The sequence below is a fragment of the Mesoplodon mirus genome, assembly GCF_964341445.2.
Source record: "Mesoplodon mirus genome assembly, chromosome: 8".
In the NCBI taxonomy this organism is placed as follows: domain Eukaryota; kingdom Metazoa; phylum Chordata; class Mammalia; order Artiodactyla; family Ziphiidae; genus Mesoplodon; species Mesoplodon mirus.
The window spans coordinates 6,601,757-6,622,981 of NC_138984.1; the positions used below are offsets into that span (position 1 = coordinate 6,601,757).

At 41.3% G+C, this 21,225-nt stretch overlaps 2 protein-coding genes across 6 annotated transcripts in view; one reads left to right on the forward strand and one right to left on the reverse strand.

Annotated features, from left to right (window-relative positions):
• LOC309809518 (UDP-glucuronosyltransferase 1A1-like) overlaps window positions 1–10,155 on the reverse strand; it is a gene marked incomplete at its 5' end in the record, with an annotated part of 53,168 nt that extends 43,013 nt beyond the window's left edge. The window contains one exon of the mRNA XM_082630653.1: window positions 9,301–10,155. Coding sequence (XP_082486779.1) covers window positions 9,301–10,155 — 855 coding nt within the window. The remainder of the gene's footprint in view (window positions 1–9,300) is intronic.
• A 5,375-nt stretch (window positions 10,156–15,530) lies between these two features.
• The window catches only part of USP40 (ubiquitin specific peptidase 40), a 91,150-nt gene continuing 85,455 nt past the window's right edge, over window positions 15,531–21,225 (forward strand). For 3 of the 5 annotated variants that reach the window (XM_082630660.1, XM_082630662.1, XM_082630661.1), the window contains exons 1-3: window positions 15,531–15,612; window positions 16,735–16,952; window positions 19,778–19,845. In XM_082630660.1, coding sequence (XP_082486786.1) covers window positions 16,754–16,952; window positions 19,778–19,845 — 267 coding nt within the window. In that variant the 5' untranslated portion in view covers window positions 15,531–15,612; window positions 16,735–16,753. Of the gene's footprint in view, window positions 15,613–16,734; window positions 16,953–19,254; window positions 19,277–19,777; window positions 19,846–21,225 lie in introns of those variants that run through there. The other 2 variants (XM_082630664.1, XM_082630663.1) reach the window with 2 other exon arrangements.

Consider the following 21,225-nt stretch of genomic DNA (forward strand, 5'->3'; position numbering starts at 1 on the left):
AGAAGAAGACAACTACCCCAATAAAAATGAGCAGAAGATTTGAAGGGACACTTTTCTTTTTAAAGATATGCATGTGATCAGTAAGCACATGAAAAGACATTCATCAGCAGCAGTCATAAAGAAATGCAAATTAGGGAGTCCCTGGTGGCCTAGTGGTTAGGATTCGGCGCTTTCACTGCTGTGGCCAAGGTTCAATCCCTGGTCCAGGACCTGAGATACCGCAAGCCGTGCAGTGTGACCAAAAAAGAAGGAAGGAAAGAAAGAAAGAAATGAAAATTAAAGCCACAGTGAAATTCTACTATGCATCCACACGAGTGGTTAAGATATAAAAAACTGATAATAGCAAGTGTCAGCAAGAATGTAGGGGCAGGAATGTAAAATAGTACAATCACTTTAAAAAGCAGTTTGGGGGCCTCCCTGGTGGCGCAGTGGTTGAGAGTCCGCCTGCCGATGCAGGGGATACGGGTTCGTGCCCCGGTCTGGGAGGATCCCATATGCCGCGGAGCGGCTGGGCCCGTGAGCCATGGCCGCTGGGCCTGCGCATCCGGAGCCTGTGCTCCGCAACGGGGGAGGCCACAACAGTGAGAGGCCCGCATACCGCAAAAACAAAAACAAACAAAAAAAAAAGCAGTTTGGCTGTTTCTTATAAAGTTTACATACACCTACCATATGACCCAGCAATCCTGCTTCTAAGTATCTACCCAAGAAATACAAAACGATTCACTCACATAAACACAAGTACTCAAATATTCATAGCAGCTTTTTTCCATTCATATTTGTATAATTCCATTCAGATGAAACTCTAGAAAAGATTATTCTAATCTCGGTGACAGATACCGGATCGGTGGTTGCCTAAGGTCTAGGGAAGGTGTTGGTTGATTGGGATAGAACACAAAGCCAGTTACTGGAGTGATGGAAGTGTCCCATATCCTGACTGTGGTGACAGTTACATGGGTATATAAAATTATAACTCAGAAATGTACAGTTAAAATGGTGCATTTTGTTATATGTAAATAATACCTCAATAGCATTAATTATTTTAAAAATAGGATAAATTGAAAAGATACAATGCAATGGCAAAAGAATAAAACTTTCCAGAGCTGATAAAGACCAAAATCTACCATGGAAAGACATATATATTCTAAGAAGCATTAATAGAAAAATACCGGACTTCCCTGGAGGTCCAGTGGTTAAGACTGCGCTTCCACTGCAGGGGGCTTGGGTTTGACCCCTGGTCAGGGAAATAAGATCCCACATGCCACGTGGTGCAGCCAAAAAATAATAAAAATTTAAAAAGGAGACGGCTGCCCTTAAAAAAAAAAGAGAGAGAGAGAGAAAGAAAAATACCCATAGCTAATAGTATTTCTTTCACTTGCTGGGGAATTTGTTAAATTTCAAGTTTAAATTTAAAAGTATCTATGAGTAACACAATAGGGAAAAAAATACCTAAAAGAGAACAAAGATCAAAGACTTCAAATACAAAATGCTTATAAGCCCCAAAATGATTGCCTTAAAAGTTGACAGATCATCCTTTCCTGGGGACATTCCTATTTAGTACCCACCCACATTTTCTTAAAATAAACTCAGATTAGGACACAGAGAAATCTATATGATAATAGATTTATAAGATAAACTAGCAATGAAAAACCTGACATCTAAATTGAAAACATCTTTAATTTGTCCAGTGTGGAAAGTCATTAGGAAGTGACTCATCCCAGCGACCTCCCCTGGACTTCAGGTGAGGCTCCGCGTGAGCTGCTCTGGGATAGAACATGTGACCTAGACCTCAACCGATTAGCACATATCATCCCTTCGGCCACAGTGATTAGAGCAGAAATGGACATGTCACTTAATGAGACCCAGTGAGGCAGAAGAACTTTACTAGGAATGCTGGGAAAAGGACTCTGGCTAGAGCCCCAGGTGCTTGGGTATCATGACACCCAGAAGGATATCATCAGAAGCAGATACAAGAATTAAAGGTGAAAAATGGGTCCTGGTGTCATGGTTTCATCCCTGGAGCAAGCCACACCTAATCAGTATACCCTGAGATTTTCCCAGTATTTGAGCCAATAAAATTGCAAGCAATGAAAAGCCTTCCAACAAATTCACTGAGTCAAGAATATGGTGGGGTTAACCGAAGAGCTAATATAATCAGAGGTTGCATCAGTTATATTCATTGAGGGAGGTCAGCTCCAGCTCTCTTCTTCACTGGTAAAACAACTTAATTTTTTTTTTAAAGATAAACAGTTAATGAGAGAAATGCAAATTAAGAAAACCTTGAGTTTTTTCACCTATTGGATTGGCAAAAACCTAAAGTCTGAAGATAAGTGTGAGCAAGAATTTGAAGAAAAGGGTAAATGCTCTGTAGGTGTGTTCCTGTCCTCACCCCAATACTCACAGATATTTTAATTGGTTTGGGGGAATAGTTCAGGGGCTGAAATATTTCACCCATAGCTAAGAACCCCTTTCTAGTGCCCAGTCTATGCACAACTTCCAGATCCAGACCATCCTCCCCTGGGCAAATTTCACTGCATATAACTTCCACAAAGGTCACAGGCAAGGTGCTTCCCAGGAGTTTCCAGTCTGCACAGGTAGGCAGATAGGGGAAAGGTTAGGCCCTTGGCCTCTAAAAGCTCTATGTCTGGATTCATTGTACATGAATGTGCATAGCAGCATTAGTCATAATAGCTAAAATAGTGAAAACAGCCCAAATGTCCATCAACTGATGAACAGATGAATAGATATGCATACCCATACAAAGGAATATTAGTCAGCCATAAAAAGGAGTGAAATGCCAATATATTCTACAAAACGAATGAACCCTGAAAAGTAAATGAAAGAAGCCAGTCACAAAGAACCATGTATTGTACGATTCCATTCTTCTGAGATACAGTAAGTTCCCTACATACGAACCTTCAAGTTGCGAACTTTCAAAGATGAGAAGGTGCGTTTGCATGTCCAATCACATACGTTAGTTCGTGCGTCTGGCGTACATTGTCACATGCATGTATCCTCTACAAGTGGTTGTGCTTTTGTGTACTTTACTGTACGGTACTGTATAACGTACAGTATCTTTATTTCAAACCCAGGATGTGAGTGAGTGAAATGGCACCTTGCCCTCCGTCTCCTATTGCTGTCGATCCTTCAGCTCTACCATCTCCCACCTCCTCTCCCTCCTCCAGTCAGTAACTCTTCTTGCCTGTTCACTCGATGCCCACCCCTGGATGCCAGCTGCTATACTGTACTACTGTACTTTCAAGGTACTATATAAGATTAAAATTTTTTTCTTTATTTTTTGTGCTTGTTTTTTATGTATTATTTGTGTGGAAAGTATTATAAACCTATTAGAGTACAGTATTATATAGCCGATTGTGTTAGTTGGGTACCTAGGCTAACTATGCTGGACTTATGAACAATTTGGACATATGAATGCACTCTCAGAAAGGAGCTCGTTTGAATGTAGGGGACTTACTGTATCCGGAACAGGCAAATCCACAGAGACAAAAAGTAGATTAGTGGTTGCCAGGGGCTGGAGAAGAGGGGGAGTGACTGCCAAGGGACATGGGGTGTCCTTTTGGAGTGAGGATGTGACCTAGAATTAGACAACGATGATGATTATTCCTACCTTCGAATATACTAAAGACCATTGATTGTATATTTTAAAAGGGTGAATTATGTTGTAATTTTTTTTAAAAAAGAATGTCTGCATTGGAATCCTGTCTTCCCCACTTACCAGAGCTGTGACCATGGGCAACTCGCTCAACCTCTCTGTGCCTCAGTTTCATTATCTGCAAAACGGGGCTAATAACAATGTCAACCCATGTTGGCTTTTGTTATATTTAATTTCTAAACTCTCCCTAAGGGGACTCTATCCATCTGAGGGTTAAATAATTCATAGGAGGCTCCCAACAAGCGGAGAATATTGACATCTGATCATGTTGTTCTGAAAAGAGCCTGATCTCATCGTTACTGTTAATATTGTGAGGGTTGGAAATAATCATACTGGGAAATACCTAGCACCACGCAGTTATGGCAGTTACAGCTGTCACTGATTCTTTGCCACACACCTGGCATTCTACATGCATTATCATTTCTGATCTGGAAAAGAGCTGTGTGGGATGCTACTATTTTATCCCTATTTAACCTATTTAGAAACAGTGGTTCTTACCCAAGGTGATGTTGCTGCTAAGTGTCAGAGCTGGGGTATTTACTGGCATGAAAAATCTAAAACATTTACTTTCTGGCCCTTTACATAAAGTTTGCCTGATATAACATCTTGAATTTACATGAACAAAATAATATGTTCTCTGCTCCAAAAACACTTAAATTCACTTTTAGCACATGTATGATGGTAAGTGCTTAATTATTTTTATTCCAAAAAAATTTCCTCTTAAGAATGGGGTGCTTTATACAAGTCTGTACATTCTACAGCCCAACCAATATTTTGATTCTCGTTTTCTTGCATTCAGTCATGCTAAATAAATCCAAACATTATCATCTGTGTGTGTGTGTGTGTGTGTGTGTGTGTGTACCCAGTCTGGGTGAAACTTCCTCAGCTGTGTGAGGATCCAGGGGTCCCCAGTGGGCAAGGCAAGGTGAACAGAGGCCCTTATAAAATGCTGTCCTAGCCAGACTTGATTCATGCTCTAAGTAGTAGGAGTTACATAAGCAGAGTGTCCATAACATATATTCACTGAGTACATAATCCATCTGTAACCTCTCCTTAGTTTGAAGGGAAAAGTAAGACCCCCAATATGTGAGAGAATATGACTATATTATAAAATGTACTGAGCCTTATAAGCAGCCAGATCAATAGATAAAAATAAATAGGACTTCCCTAATAAAATAATAGGCTGAGATAAGCATTTCATCTGGATTTAGAGACTCTGCATTTGCCAGGAATATTACTCCTGTATTTGAAAATACCTTTTCAATTGCAAGTGATTGAACTCCAATTCAAACTGTCTGGACCAACTATTCAACATTATTCATAAACTATTGAATAATTGTTATTGAACTAATGACTCAATGATGTTTTGAAGGTATATTTTTCAGTGAAACAAAATAAGAGGTATGAATACGAGAGGTTATTATTTGCAGACGATATTGTATACCTAAAAAAACTTACAAACTACTAAGAGTAATTAGTAGTATGGCTAGATCAAGATAGATGTGCAAATGCAAAGCTATACTTTAATTTCCACTTCAAAATAGAAATGAAAATATACTCTGTTCACAATAGTTTCTAAAGTAATAAAATGCCTAGGAATAAATTTTAATAAGAAAAAATAAAAGACATACAAAGAAAAATGCAAATTTTCATTGGTAGACTTAAAACAAGATCTGAATAAGTAAAGAGAAGTACTATATTCTGAATAGGAAAAGCATAGCAAAAAGATGTCTCTCATTCTATTTATTGGGTCAACCAGCCTTCTGGGACTACTACCCTACCCGTTTACACCCACCGTGCAGCTCTTAATAAATGTGGAACAGCCGTTCCCCTATGAGCTGTCACCGTGATTACAGGTTTCCGTAACAAAACAAAAGCATTTTGGGCCCACTTCTTAGCACAAGGCACACTCGCCCCCCTCACCCCTATGCTAGTGATTATCGAACTATCAGCCTGTTTATCCAGCTGGTACACTAGCTGTGTGATTAACAGCCAATATTACAGCAGGTCATGTATTAATACATCTAATCAGAGGAACAATCTTAGCGCTAAAAAGCATCAACACCATCACGGCTCTCATTACATTCATTGCTCTCACCCTACTCACTATCCTCGAATTTGCCATTGTTATAATTCCAGCCTATGTATTTACCCTCTTAGTATGCTTAGATCTGTATGACAACACATAATGACCCACCAGACCCACGCGTACCACATAGTAAACCCGAGTCCTTGACCCCTTACAGGAGCCCTTTTCATAACGTCGGGTCTAATCATGTGATTTCACTTAACTCAATAATTCTACTAATATTAGGCCTACTAACCAACACTCTCACAGTATATCAGCGATGACGAGATGTTATTCGAGACAGCACCTTCCAAGGCCATCACACGCCAATCGTCCAAAAGGGACTTTGATACGGAATAATCTTATTTATCGTCTCAGAAGTCCTCTTCTTTTGAGCCTTCTATCACTCAAGCCTCGCCCCTACCCCTAAATTAGGCAGGTGCTGGGCGCCAATAGGCATTCGCCCTCCAAACCCCCTAGAGGTGCCACTTCTCAACACTTGCATGCTATTAGCCTCTGGGTATCTATCACTTGGGCCCACCACAGCCTTATGGAAGGAAATCGCAAGCCCTCTTTATTACAATTGCCCTTGGCGTCTATTTCACACCCCTCCAAGCCTCAGAGTATTACAAAGCCCCATTTACGATCTCAGATGGGGTATATGGGTCAACTTTCTTCATAGCCACAGGATTCCACAGACTGCACATAATGATTGGGTCCACCTTCCTTATTGTTTGTTTCCTGCACCGATTAAAATTTCACTTCCCATCCAACCACCACTTCGGCTTTGAAGCCGCTGCTTGATACTGACATTTTGTAGATGTTTTATGACTATTCCTTTTCCTATCTATCTATTGATGAGGCTCATCATTCTTATAGTATTAATTGGTGCAACTGACTTGTAATCAGTTAGTTTCGGTACCCCCCCGAAAAAGGATAATAAACTTAATACTGACCTTATTAACACATACTGCACTGGCCTCATTGCTTGTACTCATCGCCTTCTGACTCTCCCAGCTAAACACTTACACAGAGAAAACAAGCCCTTATGAATGCACATTGGACCCTATAGGATCGGCCCGCCTGCCTTTTTCCATAAAATTTTCCCTAGTAGCAATCACATTCCTCCTTTTCCACCTAGAAATTGCCCTCCTACTGCCCCTCCTCTGAGCAACTCTAACAAGTAATCTAAAAACAATACTCACCGTGGTTTTACTTTTAACCTCATTATTGGCAATTAGCCTGGCCTAGGAGTGAACTAAAAAAGGACTGGAGTGGACTGAACTAAACTGTATTTAGTTTAAAACAAAACAAATTATTTTGACTCATTAGATTATGACTAAACTCCTAATTACCAAGTGTCTTTAGTGTATATAAATATTATTATAGCTTTCACTATATCCCTTATAGGATTACTAATATATCTATCTCACCTAATATCCTCACTACTATGTCTAGAAGGCATAATATTATCACTATTCATCCTGGCGACCCTAACAATCCTAAATTCACACCTCACTTCAGCCAGCATAATACCCATCATCCTGCTGGTGTTCGCAGCCTGTGAAGCGGCACGCAGATTAGCCTTATTATCCCCACAATTATACTAACACCCCTAACTTGACTATCAAAAAGCAACACGATCTGAATTAACTCCACAACCCATAGTCTGCTAATTAGTCTCACAAGCTTACTTCTTCTTAATCAATTCAATGACAATAGCCTTAATTTCTCATTAATATTCTTTTCGGACTCCCTATCCGCACCATCATTGATCCTAACAATGGGGCTCCTTTCCCTAATACTAATAGCCAGTCAATCTCACCTTTCTCAAATGAGTAAAACTATTTTACATAATATTAACAGAACCCTAATGGTTTATTTTTATATTTTGGACTAGATAAAACAATTTTCACTTTTGTGAAGGAGAATAAATTATAAGAATCACTAAGAAAACTCAGAACAAAAAGAATAATGAGTATGGGGCATGCCCTACCAGATATTAAAACTTACTACAAAGCTACTATAATCAAAATATGGTCCTGGCACATGAATAGATAAATAAATCAGTGGAGCAAGACTGGAAGTACAAAAGCAGATGCAAATAAATATGGGAATTTAAGATATGATAATGATGCATTTCAATTCAATGAATGAAGGAGGATTTTTTATTAAATGATGTTGGGATAATGGACTACCCATTTAGGAAAAATAATGAAGTTAGATCCTTATACCATGCAAAGTTCTTATTGTAAGAAATAAAACTATTAACATTGGTGGAATTAAAACATTAAGACATAATATGGAAAAAAATGCTTATATATGTCAGACTTGGAAAGATCTAAACAAGCTGAAATCCAGAAGCCATTAAAGGAAAAGTCAACCAGTTTGACCACCCAAAAATGAAAGTCCCGTATGAGGAAAGATGAAAGACAGCCAAGGAAAAAAATATTTACAGCACATATAAAAACCTAAGTATTAATATTCCTAATACTCAAGAGACATAATAATTAGCTATAAAAAGAAAGTTCTATAAATATGATTAGAGAATGTGAATACATAACTCACAAAAGAGGAAATACAAATGGCCAGTATATCTAAGAAAATAGGAAACAAAAATTGATGCAGCTATGTAGAATTATTTTGCTAAAAATTTTAAACTTTGACAACTTCTGGAGGTGGAGGGGGTATAGAAGAACAGACCTCTTGTATACTTTTGACCAAAGTGTCAGGTTGTTCAATATTTTGAAAGCAATTTATTGAATTCATTAAAATATAGTATGTACATACTATTTGACCCAGCAACACTACTCCTATGGACTCTAGCTTACAGAGATAAGAGCAAAGAAACATAGAAATATATGAAGGTAAAGAAATTAAGAATGTGAATACAGTCTTGCTTATAAAAGAAAAAATGGGAAAAGCTATCAGTATCTATCAATATTGGTTAGTTGAATAAACTATGGTACATCCAAAGTAAAGAATTTTATGCAACCATTGAAAAGAATGTGACAGATTTGTATGTACTGACTGTAGATGTCCACAATTTATTGGCAAGTGAAAAAAAAGCAAGGTAAGGGACAATATATCTGGTCTGATACTAGATTGTATTTTAATAAGTGAGTGTGAGAATTTACATTAGACATATGCACTTATATTAAATAATATTAAATAATTTCAGAAAAATTGGAAAAGATACATACAAAACGGCTAAAAGCATTTTCCTATAGGGGGTGGCATTGGATTAACAAAAGAGAAGTTTCATTTCTTACTGTATTTTTCAGTATTTTTCCTAAAACAGGATTTAAAAATGCAGCCTGGAAATTATATACAATTACATCAATTGTCATCAATTGTATACACATACATATCAAAGAAGACAGCTTTGTAAAATTTGATGATGCACAATTAAATGAACTGGCACAAAATAGTTTGTTCAACCGGAGAGAAATTACAAATGCAAAGGATATAAAGGACAAATCACAGTTTAGTAAGGCATCTTTTTTTTTTTAATGTCCAAAGCCTGATTAATTCTTAATATGCTAAAGGAGAAGTAACTTACCTTCGACAACGGCTTTCCCTCATAGCAGTTGATGCCACCAATGAAGACCATGTTGGGCATCACAGGTTTGGGATAGTTCAAAACAAAGTCACGTCGTAACAACCAAATTGATATTTGGCTGAAGAGATCAGATGCTGTGACAGTTGTCTGGAGAACCTCCGAGGCAATTTCTACAACATTTTTGAAAAGATAGTGGCAAAGTAAACGTTCCTCCAAGTGTCGGATATGATTCCACAGTCTCTGTCCGAAAGTCATGACATCAGAGAACCCTGAGAAATCTCTAGGAACGTAAGAAAGAGCCATGGGACACTGAGTGCTTTCTTCAAGATAATGGCAAAAGACTCCCCTGGTGAAGACCACAGATGGGAGTGAAAGATATTTGGCTACAATTAAGCCACACATATCAAAAGGATCTAGAAACACTGCATCAAAAGAACTCTCTTTTAAGTATTTTACTAATTTTTTGTCTTCAAATAAACTCTTACAATGTGAAAAAAAGTAGTCAAAAGCTTTGTTGGACGGACTCATCAACAAAGAAAGTAAACTTCGCGGCTGAGTTTTCCAGTGAAAATCAGTGAACTTCTGGAACTCACTATTCAAATTCTCCAGAGTGTAAGACGTGGAATAAGTCTTTACCGTCAAATTGAATGAGCTTCCCAGGTACCAACTCACCTCTGGTATGACTAAGACCACCTCATGCCCTCTGTGGGCAAGTTTCTCCACGACTGGACGCATGGTAAACCAGTGGCTCCCATCCATGGGTACTACCAGCAGTTTGCCTGCTTCAGCAAAGCCAGGTGTCAGCAGCAGACACATGCACAGAGGAAGGAAGCCGGTTAAAATCGCAGGAGCCATCTGTTAACTACAGCCCAGAGCAATCCAGCTGTCTGGATTCCAAGCTCAGGTAACAGGAGCGGCATAAGTACAGGCACAGAACCTGCTTCAGGAGAGGGCGTGTATTTAGACATTCATAAAAAAAAAATTATACTCATTGCCAATGAATTACTCATAAGGATGATAATGAATGAGAAGCATTTGCTGAAACAGGTAGTAGTATGTTTTCCAGATGAGATAGCTTTTGATCTTTACCATGAGCAGAGACATTGCACTGCAATGCCCTTTTAGAAACAGAATCATTAAGCAATGTTCTTGGAACCTAAGGACTCAGAATGATTAAAAAAAAAAAAAAGAGGGTAAGTTTCAATAAAGCTGGTATATTTGCAATTTGTCCCAAAGGAAAATTTGGATTTTATCTTCAGAGTACCAAAGACTCTTTGCCCAGAAAGTGATTGGCATCCCAGATTCCAAGGAAAGATTGGAAGCACCTTGCCACTGACCTCCTCACTGGCAGTGAACTTGAGGTCGACAAGAGTCTCTGCAATGCTTGACGTTACTGCTTGTCTTATTCCATTTCCAAACCCTCTGAGGCTTCCGAAATGTTGAGATAAGATTGACAACCCCACCTCCCATTCTAGGGACGTGATGGAATGTGTTTGTCATCTATTTTAAATTGCTTTCTCTAGATATGTCACATAATAGGGTTACCCACCGAATGTTTGTCTGAAGCACTCTGCTGGGACTGCTTTCTCTTTTCTCTGTTTCCACAGTCCTCTGTTTAGACATCTGCTGTGGGATTGCCCCAATAGGCCTGGTATCCTCCATCAGGAATCTCTGTATCTGTCTCACACTCTATCAAGCACTCCTTGAGGTCAGGGGACATATCTTCATATTTGTACTCTCCTCCCACAATACCCATGCTATGCCTCGTACAGAGAAAGCACACAAGGAAATGTTTGTTGCATCGGACCAAACTACACTATGAAGGTTTTCTAGACACCTTCATGGGTAAACTCATTGTTGTCAGATTAGATCTTGAGGACCATTTGGTGAGGGATTCTAGAGCCAACCTAGGGGCATAAACTTTGTTAGGGGTCCAGATGGCTCCGTCCAGGACACCCAAACTATAACTGGTGACATTTGCTTAGTCACCATTTACCTTGGTGACTGGAAAAGTTTCAGATAAATGTCTGAAAAATAAAAATGGTGGTGAGTGGTCTACCTGCAGGTAGGCTTATTTTAGAATAGATATCAATGAAATAGAAAATAGAAAACAATAGAGATAATCAATGAACCCAAAAGCTCATTCTTTGAAAAACTGAATTAACTTGATAAAGCTCTAGCCAAACTGATTAGAAAAAAAAAAAAAAAAGAAAAAGAGAGAGAGAGAGAAGAAATGACCAATATCAGCAATGAGAGAAGTGGCATCGCTACAGGTTCTATAGATATTAAAAGAATAAGAGAATATCATGAACAGGTTTATGCCAATATATTCTACAACTTAGATGAAATGGGCAAATTTCTTAAAAGATGCAAACTACTAGAATTTAATCAAGAATAAATAAATAAGCTGAATAGAAATAACTTATGTATTTTAAATTTAAATTAAATTTGCAATACAAACTTTCCCACAAATAAAACCTCAAACCCAGATAACTTCACTGATAAATGTACCAAACATTGGAAAAAGAAGTACTACCAACTATCATTCCAGAAAATATTCTGGAATATAGATACAATATACTCCAGTAGAAGCATAGGGAATTTCCTAATTCACTCTATGAGACAGTTACCGAGTCCAGGCTCACTCTGCTCACCACACGACAGGCCAGTAAATAGGGAGACAAGGTGTTCAGGCAAGCATCCCCCCAAAAAATCTTATCGGGGTCTGGATACCAGTTTCTTTTACAGAACAGAGAGGGTGAAGAGGTGACGAAGTAAAGTAAGAAGGCCATTAATTTCACAAAATATCTCCTGGCTTGGCCAGCATGGGGGAGGGGATGTGTCAATTTCTTCTTTGCTGCAGCCATTCACAGGTGGGCAGGGTCAGATTGTCTCCCTGAGAGCTGAACAAAGGTCCTTTAGTTTAACATTCAGGCAGAGGGGTAGGGTTCCCTGAGGCAGGCCATTGTGTATGATTATAATAATAAAAGTAAATGAAAAGCAAAGGTTAAAGTAGCAAAGGTTAAAGTAAAAGAAACAGATCCAACATGGAGTCGGATTTTGCTCTTCCCTGTTACAAGACCATAGAATTGGTCTATGAGACCAGCATTGCCACATAACAAAACTAAATAAGGAGTTTGGAGCAGAGAAAGGTTTATTGCAAGGCCATGCAAGGAGACGAGGTGGTTCATGCCCTGAAAAGTCTCAAGCTCCCTGAAGGGTTTTGGCAAAGCATTTTTTTTTTTTTTTTTTTGCTGTACGCGGGCCTCTCACTGTTGTGGCCTCTCCCGTTGCGGAGCACAGGCTCCGGACGCACAGGCTCAGCGGCCATGGCTCACGGGCCCAGCCGCTCCGCGGCATATGGGATCCTCCCAGACCGGGGCACGAACCCGTATCCCCTGCATCGGCAGGCGGACTCTCAACCACTGCGCCACCAGGGAGGCCCTGGCAAAGCATTTTTAAAGGGCAGGTGAGGCGGGGCTGTCACAGGGTACTGTCAGCTTGTGCACAATTCTTTCTTTCTTTTTTTTTTTTTTTTAACGGTATGTGGGCCTCTCACTGTTGTGGCCTCTCCCGTTGCGGAGCACAGGCTCCGGATGCGCAGGCTCAGCGGCCATGGCTCATGGGCCCAGCCGCTCCGCGGCATGTGGGATCTTCCTGGACCAGGGCACGAACCCGTGTCCCCTGCATTGGCAGGCGGACTCTCAACCACTGCACCACCAGGGAAGCCCCAACTTGTGCACAATTCTGTGATGGGCTGATGGTGAAGCAGCAGGGCGGTGTCACAGGGGTTAAGATTATCAGTCCTTAGGCTCCAGGAGGCCTGGGGGTCTGTGCTCATGGTCAGCAAGTAGTTTTTCCATTTGGTGGGGGGTTTCCACATCTGCAAAACAGCGCAGGAAATTTGCATCAAATACTATTATCTACCCTGGCTTTTTTGTTTGTTTGTTTGTTCTGGCTCATGAAATTCTTTTGTTTGTCATGGAAATGTAAGAGTAGAATATTAATACATTTCAGTTTAGTTCTGTAATGTCAGGAATTTTTCAAAAAAATTAGAAGATGGACTGGAGCTTTTTCTTTGTGAATAGAAACTGAAAAAAAAATTACTATTATATAGGTACTTCAGAGAAGAGCTAAAGCAGAGGATATGGGGGAAGGCATGTCCTGGGAAGGCCCCATAGGGCCCTGCTCGGTTACACTATAGACCGATACCCCTCAAGAACATAGATGCAAAAATTCTAAACAAAAATTTAACAAACCAAATTCAATAATATAAACATATATATGTACCATGTAATACATAAAAATATAATACGTCATAACCAAGTGAGATTTATTCCAGGAGTGCAAGGCTGTTTTAACATTAGAAAATCAATCAAGGTAATTCACCATATAAATAAACTAAAAAAGTAAAACCATGTAATCATTTCAATAGGCACAGAAAAAATGTTTGATAAAATCCAACGTCCATTTCTGATAAAAATTCTCAGCAAACTAGGAAAAGAAGGGAAGTTTCTCAACCTAATAAAGGGCATGGATCAATATGAGAAACCCACAGTTGGGGCTTCCCTGGTGAGGGAAGTTCGCACCCTGCAATGAAGAGTAGCCTCCGCTCGCCGCAACTAGTGAAAGCCTGCGTGCAGCAACCAAGACCCAAGGCAGCCAAAAATAAATAAATAAATAAATTTATTTAAAAAAAAAATAGCGTTTGGACCATGGTGGAATTTCTGGACTAGATACCAGAGAATCACCAAAGCCTCTTTGGTAGAGAAATGCGAGCTCAGGGTGTGCCTCAGATGGATCTGGTAGTGACACGCATGATGGGATGGAGAGAGCGGCAGTCCACCTAAAATGTTGTCATTCTAACGTGGGTGAGACTTAATGAGGGTCTGACGGGCAGATAGGGAGCCATGGAAAGCAGAGAGGGAGCCATGGAAACAGAAGAAGCATTGTCCAGGTGATACTTTGAGTTACAAATGATTGGATTCATGGAGAAAAGATGAAGTTTCAAAGACAGCTCCGAGACTTTGATGCTGGATGAGGGGAAGGATGGTGGTGTTAACAGACCTTTCATTCATTCATTTAACACATATTTATTAGGATCCTGTAATGAGCCAGGCACTGTTGAGATGGCCGGGATACAGCTGGGTACAAGGGTGAGCCTGCGTCCTCAGAAGCTAAGCTTCCAGTGCTAATTCTTGGGCAGGGAATAGAACTTTGAGGAATATCCATTGTTAGGAAGAGGGGAATGAAGCACAGCAGGCAAAGAAGAAGCAGTCAAAAGGCAGAAAGAGAAGCAGCAGGATAGAGTGCCTTGGAGCCAGGGATGAGAATCATGGAGAGGAGGCTGCCAAGGGGGCAAGGTGGCCGAGGGAAGACTGATAAGAACTGAGAAGATGCGATTCCCACTGTGGTTTCCTGGTCTAGACCTTCAACCTTTCAGCTGGTCCCCTGCCTCCAGTTCTTTCCCTACCGACACTTCCTGAACATTTGCAGCCACAGGAATGTCGCTATGTTCCAAATACAAATCCCTTAGGCTCGCATTCACTTTGACTCCTGCCTTGTGGCTTCGTCTATCGCTATTGCTGTTCTCAATCTCTCAAATCTTTAGCTGAAGTCAAGATGATTTTCTTCCCGTCGTCCTCATTCGACAGGAGGGACGGCCAGAAGAGCCTAAATAGGCTATTGAAAGAGTCCACCAAAGGTGCTCAAGAGGGCAAGAGAGGAGATTTTGAAGTATTTTTGGCGTACTCTTGTGTATGAGAGTTGGCGCAGACAAAGTAAGCACTGAGGATGTTATAAAGGATCAAAGTTACTTGGAACATTTTTCACTGGAGATACACCTGTAAAATGTCTCTGTAAGTGCACGGCACTCTTGAAGCCCTACACAAATGTTTCCAAGGTTTAAGTAACTTGGCATTAGCCGGGCCAAATGACAAGCGATCTTTGTAATCTCTACTGCAACTCACATGAGTTGCGAACAGAAATAAAAATAAACTTTAAAAAGTGAACGAATGAGTGGCCGGCTCACCGAGCGGACTCGCGAACCCTCCAGCAGACAAGGAAGCGAGCACTGTCCACCCAACGCGACTCCCACATTCTCAGGCCAAAAGAACTACATTGCCCATAAGGCCCCGCGCCGCGGGCCGGCGCTACCCCGCCGGGCATCCTGGGAGACGTAGTCCGTGCGTTCCATAAATCGCTCACGCGCTTTGCCGCGGGAGAGCTACCCACGTCAACATGGCGGTCCCCGGTAGAGGCGTGTTCTTTCGCTTCGAGTTTTGGCCGGGGCGGGGGTCTGGGCTTTAGGCAGTAAGTGGGGCCTGCGACCGGGGAATCTCGGGAGGGATGAGCGGGGCCGAGGCGAGAGGCTGCCCGGGCCGGCCCCGGGATGCGGCGTCCTCCTGGTGTAGGGCTGCGGTCCCCCGCCGCGGGGACCTCTGCCTCCTCGCGCGCCTGGGCTCGGTGGCTTGGAGGGCTTGAGGGCCTGGTCTGACCGTGGAGTGGAGGAGACCGGAATCTAGACCACGCGCTCGAGGCCGCACTTTCAAGTTCCATTTTTTGTGCTTTTCTTCTGAGGAACGGGTTGAAAAGGCAAATAATAGCATTTCAGCGTTTCCTATCGCTTAGGAACTGTGCTAGGCGCCTGGCCTTTCTCGTCTCCAGGTGACCCTCCTCCACACTCGATGTGAGAGACCTGGAGCGGATTCTTTAGATCCCAGGAGCTAATGTTGGGATCACTGGATGGATACATGTTGTAAAGCCCTCGAGGCTCCATGATTTAAATGGCAGTGGGTTTTTTTGTTTGTTTTTTTGTGGTTTTTTTTAAAGGCAGTGTTTTTTTCCCACTGAATCTCCACCCGGCTGTCCGGCTTCGGGGACATGTACTAAACTACTATAAAGATTAGTTTGTTCCATTTAACTTATTTAAGTGTCATAATCTGGTGCAAGGAGTTTGAGAAGCAGAGATTTTAGGAAGTGACTCATGGTCCCTAGGCCACTGTCAACGCTCAGAATCTAGCTGGGGCTCTGCTACCTGAGCAGATTAGGTGTATGGATGGGTTGTCTTTCTTTTTTCACAAGTGATATCAATATGCCTTTTTAAAAACAGCTGTCATTTATTGTGGGCTAAACCCTGTACCCTAAATGCCTTTCTTTCAATATGTTATTTGATGGTTTAAATGACCCCGCGTGACCGTTGGTATCGCATTTTACTTACAAGAACGCGGGTTAAGTAACCTGCCCACGGTCGCACAGGTAATGCGGAGCAGGGATGAAAAAATTCAGGTCTTGCCGCCTCCAAAGCCCGAACTACTGTCTGTACTTTCTAAGAGTGACTTAAAATGGAGACTCCCAAGTATAAAAGGGAGATGTGGGGAAGTTTTTTTTTTTTTAAATAAAAACGTTTCTGTAACATGTTATATTTTTTTTAAGGGTAGTATTTAGTTTCACAATGTTTGGGGACCTGTTTGAAGAGGATTATTCCAGTGTGTCAAATGATCATTATGGAAAAGGGAAGACATTAAAGACCAAAGCTTTGGAGCCACCCGCTCCTAGAGAATTCACCAATTTAAGTGGAATCAGAAATCAGGGTGGAACCTGTTACCTCAATTCCCTTCTTCAGACTCTTCATTTCACACCTGAATTCAGAGGTATGCTATGTTACATGCTTTGGCTGGTAATATGTATCCTCGTATCTCCCTGTAATTAATTATGCAGAATCGCAAATAGACAAAGTATTTTAAATGTGTATTCGACAGTGTGTGTTAATTGTTGCTAATGAGGGACTTAAATTGGTAATTCTGCAGAGGAAGGTGAAGCTTAAATTATGAATACTTTGTGTGATCAGTCATGTTCCGTAACAAGATAAAAAAAAAATGAGGCAATGTATTTCTTTTCGAATTCCTATCATTTAAAGTACACCATAGACAATTTTGTCATGAGTGCCAGCCTTCATTATTGTACACCATTTGTATTTTTGAGTTTCTCAAAGTAATAAACACTCAAGCCAGAGTTACTCAGTACAGTTATATGCTTCCTTTTGGAGTGGGGAGAGGTTGTCACATTATTCATACAGTCCACAATCGTTTATCTGAAGTTCTGAAATCTGGAAAACTCTGACAGCCTGACCTAATAATCTGAACTTGTTTGGCCTGAGAGCTTGACCTGCTGTGAGACTGTTTATAGCCTTAATTATCTCACTTGGGTGAGCAGTCATACATTTGTTACAGGAATATATTTTTTTTAACTTTCACATTTTTTTTTTTATTCTCTGGAATTGTATAATGCTTTAGGCTAGAGACTACCTAAAGTTTTTTTTTTTTTTAACATCTTTATTGGAGCATAATTGCTTTACAGTGGTGTGTTAGTTTCTGCTTTATAACAAAGTGAATCAGTTATACATATACATATATCCCCATATCTCCTCCCTCTTGCATCTCCCTCCCTCCCACCCCCCCTTGTTACAGGAATATTAAGTCCTTGATTAATAGATACTGTTTGTCCCAGACTCTGCTGGGGATGTAACGTTAACATATTGGACCCTTTCTTCGTATTACCTTTCTAAAATCTGGAAATTCTGAATTCCAGAGATCCAAGGTGTTAGATAAGGCACTGTGTATAAGGAACAGAAACCCACTCAAAGTAGCTCAATTAAAAGGGAGGTTTACTGTAAGAATATAGAGGAATCTCCTAGAAATCACCTACAGGAAGCCACCCTGACCTCCTTGGACCCTTGATTTCTTGCCCCTATTTTTCTCTACATGTTTGTCCCATTCCTCCTCTGCAAACCAGCCTCCTCCACAAGGGTCTTAGTCTCTGTGTTCCCTTGATTTCAGTGTGAAGATTCCTCTGCCTTCACATGGCCCTGACTGGGGGCCCCCAGCTATGAAGCTCCATGACTGTAGCTCAGCTCCCCACCATGTCTCCATATTCTGAGGACAGACAACCTGGCTCATCCTGTATCCAGTATCTCATCCCCCTTCCCACCACTACCAAATTTAGCAAAGTTCTGTGACATTTTCTGTTGCTTCTAAGCTTACAGAGACGTCCTGCCTCCAGAGATTTAGTGTATAATTACCATTATCCCCTTCCCAGGGCCATTCTAATGGGTCGAAGTGCATGTGGATTTGGGTGTTGCCTCTTGTCTGTGACTCCATCCACTCCATAAAAATATCCCCCCAGTGCCTTCAGTAGTTCCACCGTTAGAAATTTGGAGCATGAATAAGCGGGTTCCTAGGGAGGTTAAGTTTTTCCCAAGTTTTAGTATAATTGAAGTTCAAGGGCAACTTAAAGTAGAGAAGTAGCCTCAAGAAGAGGGTGAGGAAGGCGACTCTTGGGGAAGGCAGGCAGGTCATGGAGAGTGCCGCTGAGAAGAAAGGGCTCAGAGCCCCGGGCCCCCTTCTCTCTAGCAAAGGGGGTGGCCAGCCAAGCACATGGGCCGACACCTTAGTGTGACTCGCACACTCCTAGTAAGGCGTAGCGCGGATCCTGAAGCTTATTGAAGAAGGCGTACAATTTGGAAAGGGTAAGGACTGGCAGAGAACTGAGGGGAAATTTTTGCAACTTTTTGGAATCATATTTAAATGAATAGGACTAGATTGGGTTCCACTGTACTCCCAGATCAGTGTACCTGGGAGTAGTGGGAGACGATTGTGGAAGTCTTTGTGTGGTTTTTATGCTTTAACCTTTATGTTTGTAACCTTCATGTAGTGTCTTTCCCTGTTCCTGCCGGGAGCTCAGGAGGAATATAACATAACAATAATCACTAAGGCAGCAGTGGTTTTCAGTGCAAGGCAACACCCGTCCCATCCCTTATCTCCCTGGAGTATATCAGAGTCTCCCAGTAGGTGTTCCTATCTGTTTGAATATAGACTTCCCAACAGATTCAGATACGCCCCACTGGGTGGCGTACCCAGACATTGAATTATAAACAAGTTCTGGAGACCGGCACTGGGTTGCCAACGTCTTTTTCCAGGTAAGGTCACCACCATCTGTTATTACCCTCAATGCAGAAAAGATATTTTCATACCCAAATGGGAAGGGCGTTATCTCAGAGTTAAAGGTGCTCCTTCTCATGAAAGAATGGTTGGAAGTCTCACATGTGGCTTGTTAACAAACACGTGTGACACTATTATATATTGTGTATTTCCTAGTATTCCTCATGTGGCTTTTGGGACCCACTGCCACAGGCAATAGGAAGCCACCAAAGATTTCTGATGTTACGGTTTTTATAAGTATAATTTTCCTTTTACAGCTCTCCCTTGTTGAAACCTTAGCTTCCCACTTTCTAATAGGGTCAGTGGTTAAAAATAACAGTACCAGAAAGCAAGATGTATAGGGTAAGGGTGTAAATATTGTCAAGTCATATTTCTGAATCTTTAACTGATTTTTACTTACTGGTGGCCTTGGCTTTCTAAAACAGTTTTCAAAAATGAGATAATGTCATTTACATCTGTGATTCTACTTTTTTGTTTAGAAGCTTTATTTTCTCTTGGCCCGGAAGAGCTTGGTTCGTTAGAGGATAAGGATAAACCTGACGCAAAGGTATTAAAATCTTTGATTCACAGGGGTTTTCTGGAGTACTGAGGAAATGTTTTAAGGAAAGAATTAAGTTGCTTATTCGTAGGCATCAGTAATTTTATTCATTACCAAATATGATCTTTATTTTCAGAAGGTGTCTTGGCCTGTACCTTACTGTTAAGGGAACTGCCCTTCCAACAGAGAATTACTTATGCAGATGCGATGCTGCTGCTGCTTTGTAGACATACCTCTCTCTCCATTAAGGACATACTCACGAGTTGTCTGCACTAGGACGCCAAAAAGTCCACTTAATGCACTTACTTGTAGCAACAACCAAAAATAAGGGGCCAGTATTCTTTCAGTTTGGTATTCTGGAAGTAAACTGAGTGAGGGATTGGTTTACTGTAAATGCGTATCTCATCATGTTTCTCCCTTGCTTAAACATCATTCAGAACTTCATCACCCTCAGACTAAAATCTGTACTTTTTTTTTTGGCCATGCTGTGTGGCGTGCAGGATCTCAGTTCCCCGACTAGGGATCAAACTCACGCCCCCCAGCAGTGGAAGTGCTGAGTCTTAACCACTGGACCTCCAGGGAAGTCTCCTAAAATCTGTACTTATTTTTTTATAAATTTTTTAATACATTTATTTATTATTTACTTTTGGCTGCGTTGGGTCTTTGTTGCTGGATGCGGGCTTTCTCTAGTTGTGGCGAGTGGGGGCTACTCCTTGTTGTGGTGCGCAGGCTTCTCATTGCAGTGGCTTCTCTTGTTTCCGAGCACAGGCTCTAGGTGTGCGGGCTTCAGTAGTTGTGGCTCGTGGGCTCAGTAGTTGTGGCTCGCAGGCTCTAGAGCACAGGCTCAGTAGTTGTGGTGCTCGGGCTTAGCTGCTCCACAGCATGTGGGATCTTCCCGGACCAGGGATCGAACCCACGTCCCCTGCACTGGCAGGCAGATTCTCAACCACTGTGCCACCAGGGAAGCCCTGTACTTTTTTTTTTTTAATAAATTTATTTATTCATTTATTTATTTTTGGCTGCCTTGGGTCTTTGTTGCTGAGCACAGGCTTCTCATTGTGGTGGCTCTTCTTGTTGCGGAGCACAGACTCTAGGCACGTGGGCTTCAGTAGTTGTGGCACACAGGCTCAGTAGTTGTGGCTCGTGGGCTCTAGAGCACTGGCTCAAAAGTTGTGGTGCATGGCTTAGTTGCTCCGCAGCATGAGGGGTCCTCCCGGACCAGGGCTTGAACCCGTGTCCCCTGCATTGGCAGGCAGATTCTTTTTTTTTAAAATAAATAAATTTATTTATTTATTTATTTATTTATTTATTTATTTTTGTCTGAGTTACGTCTTTGTTGCTGCGCACAGGGTTTATCTCTGGTTGCCACGAATGGGGGCTACTCTTCGT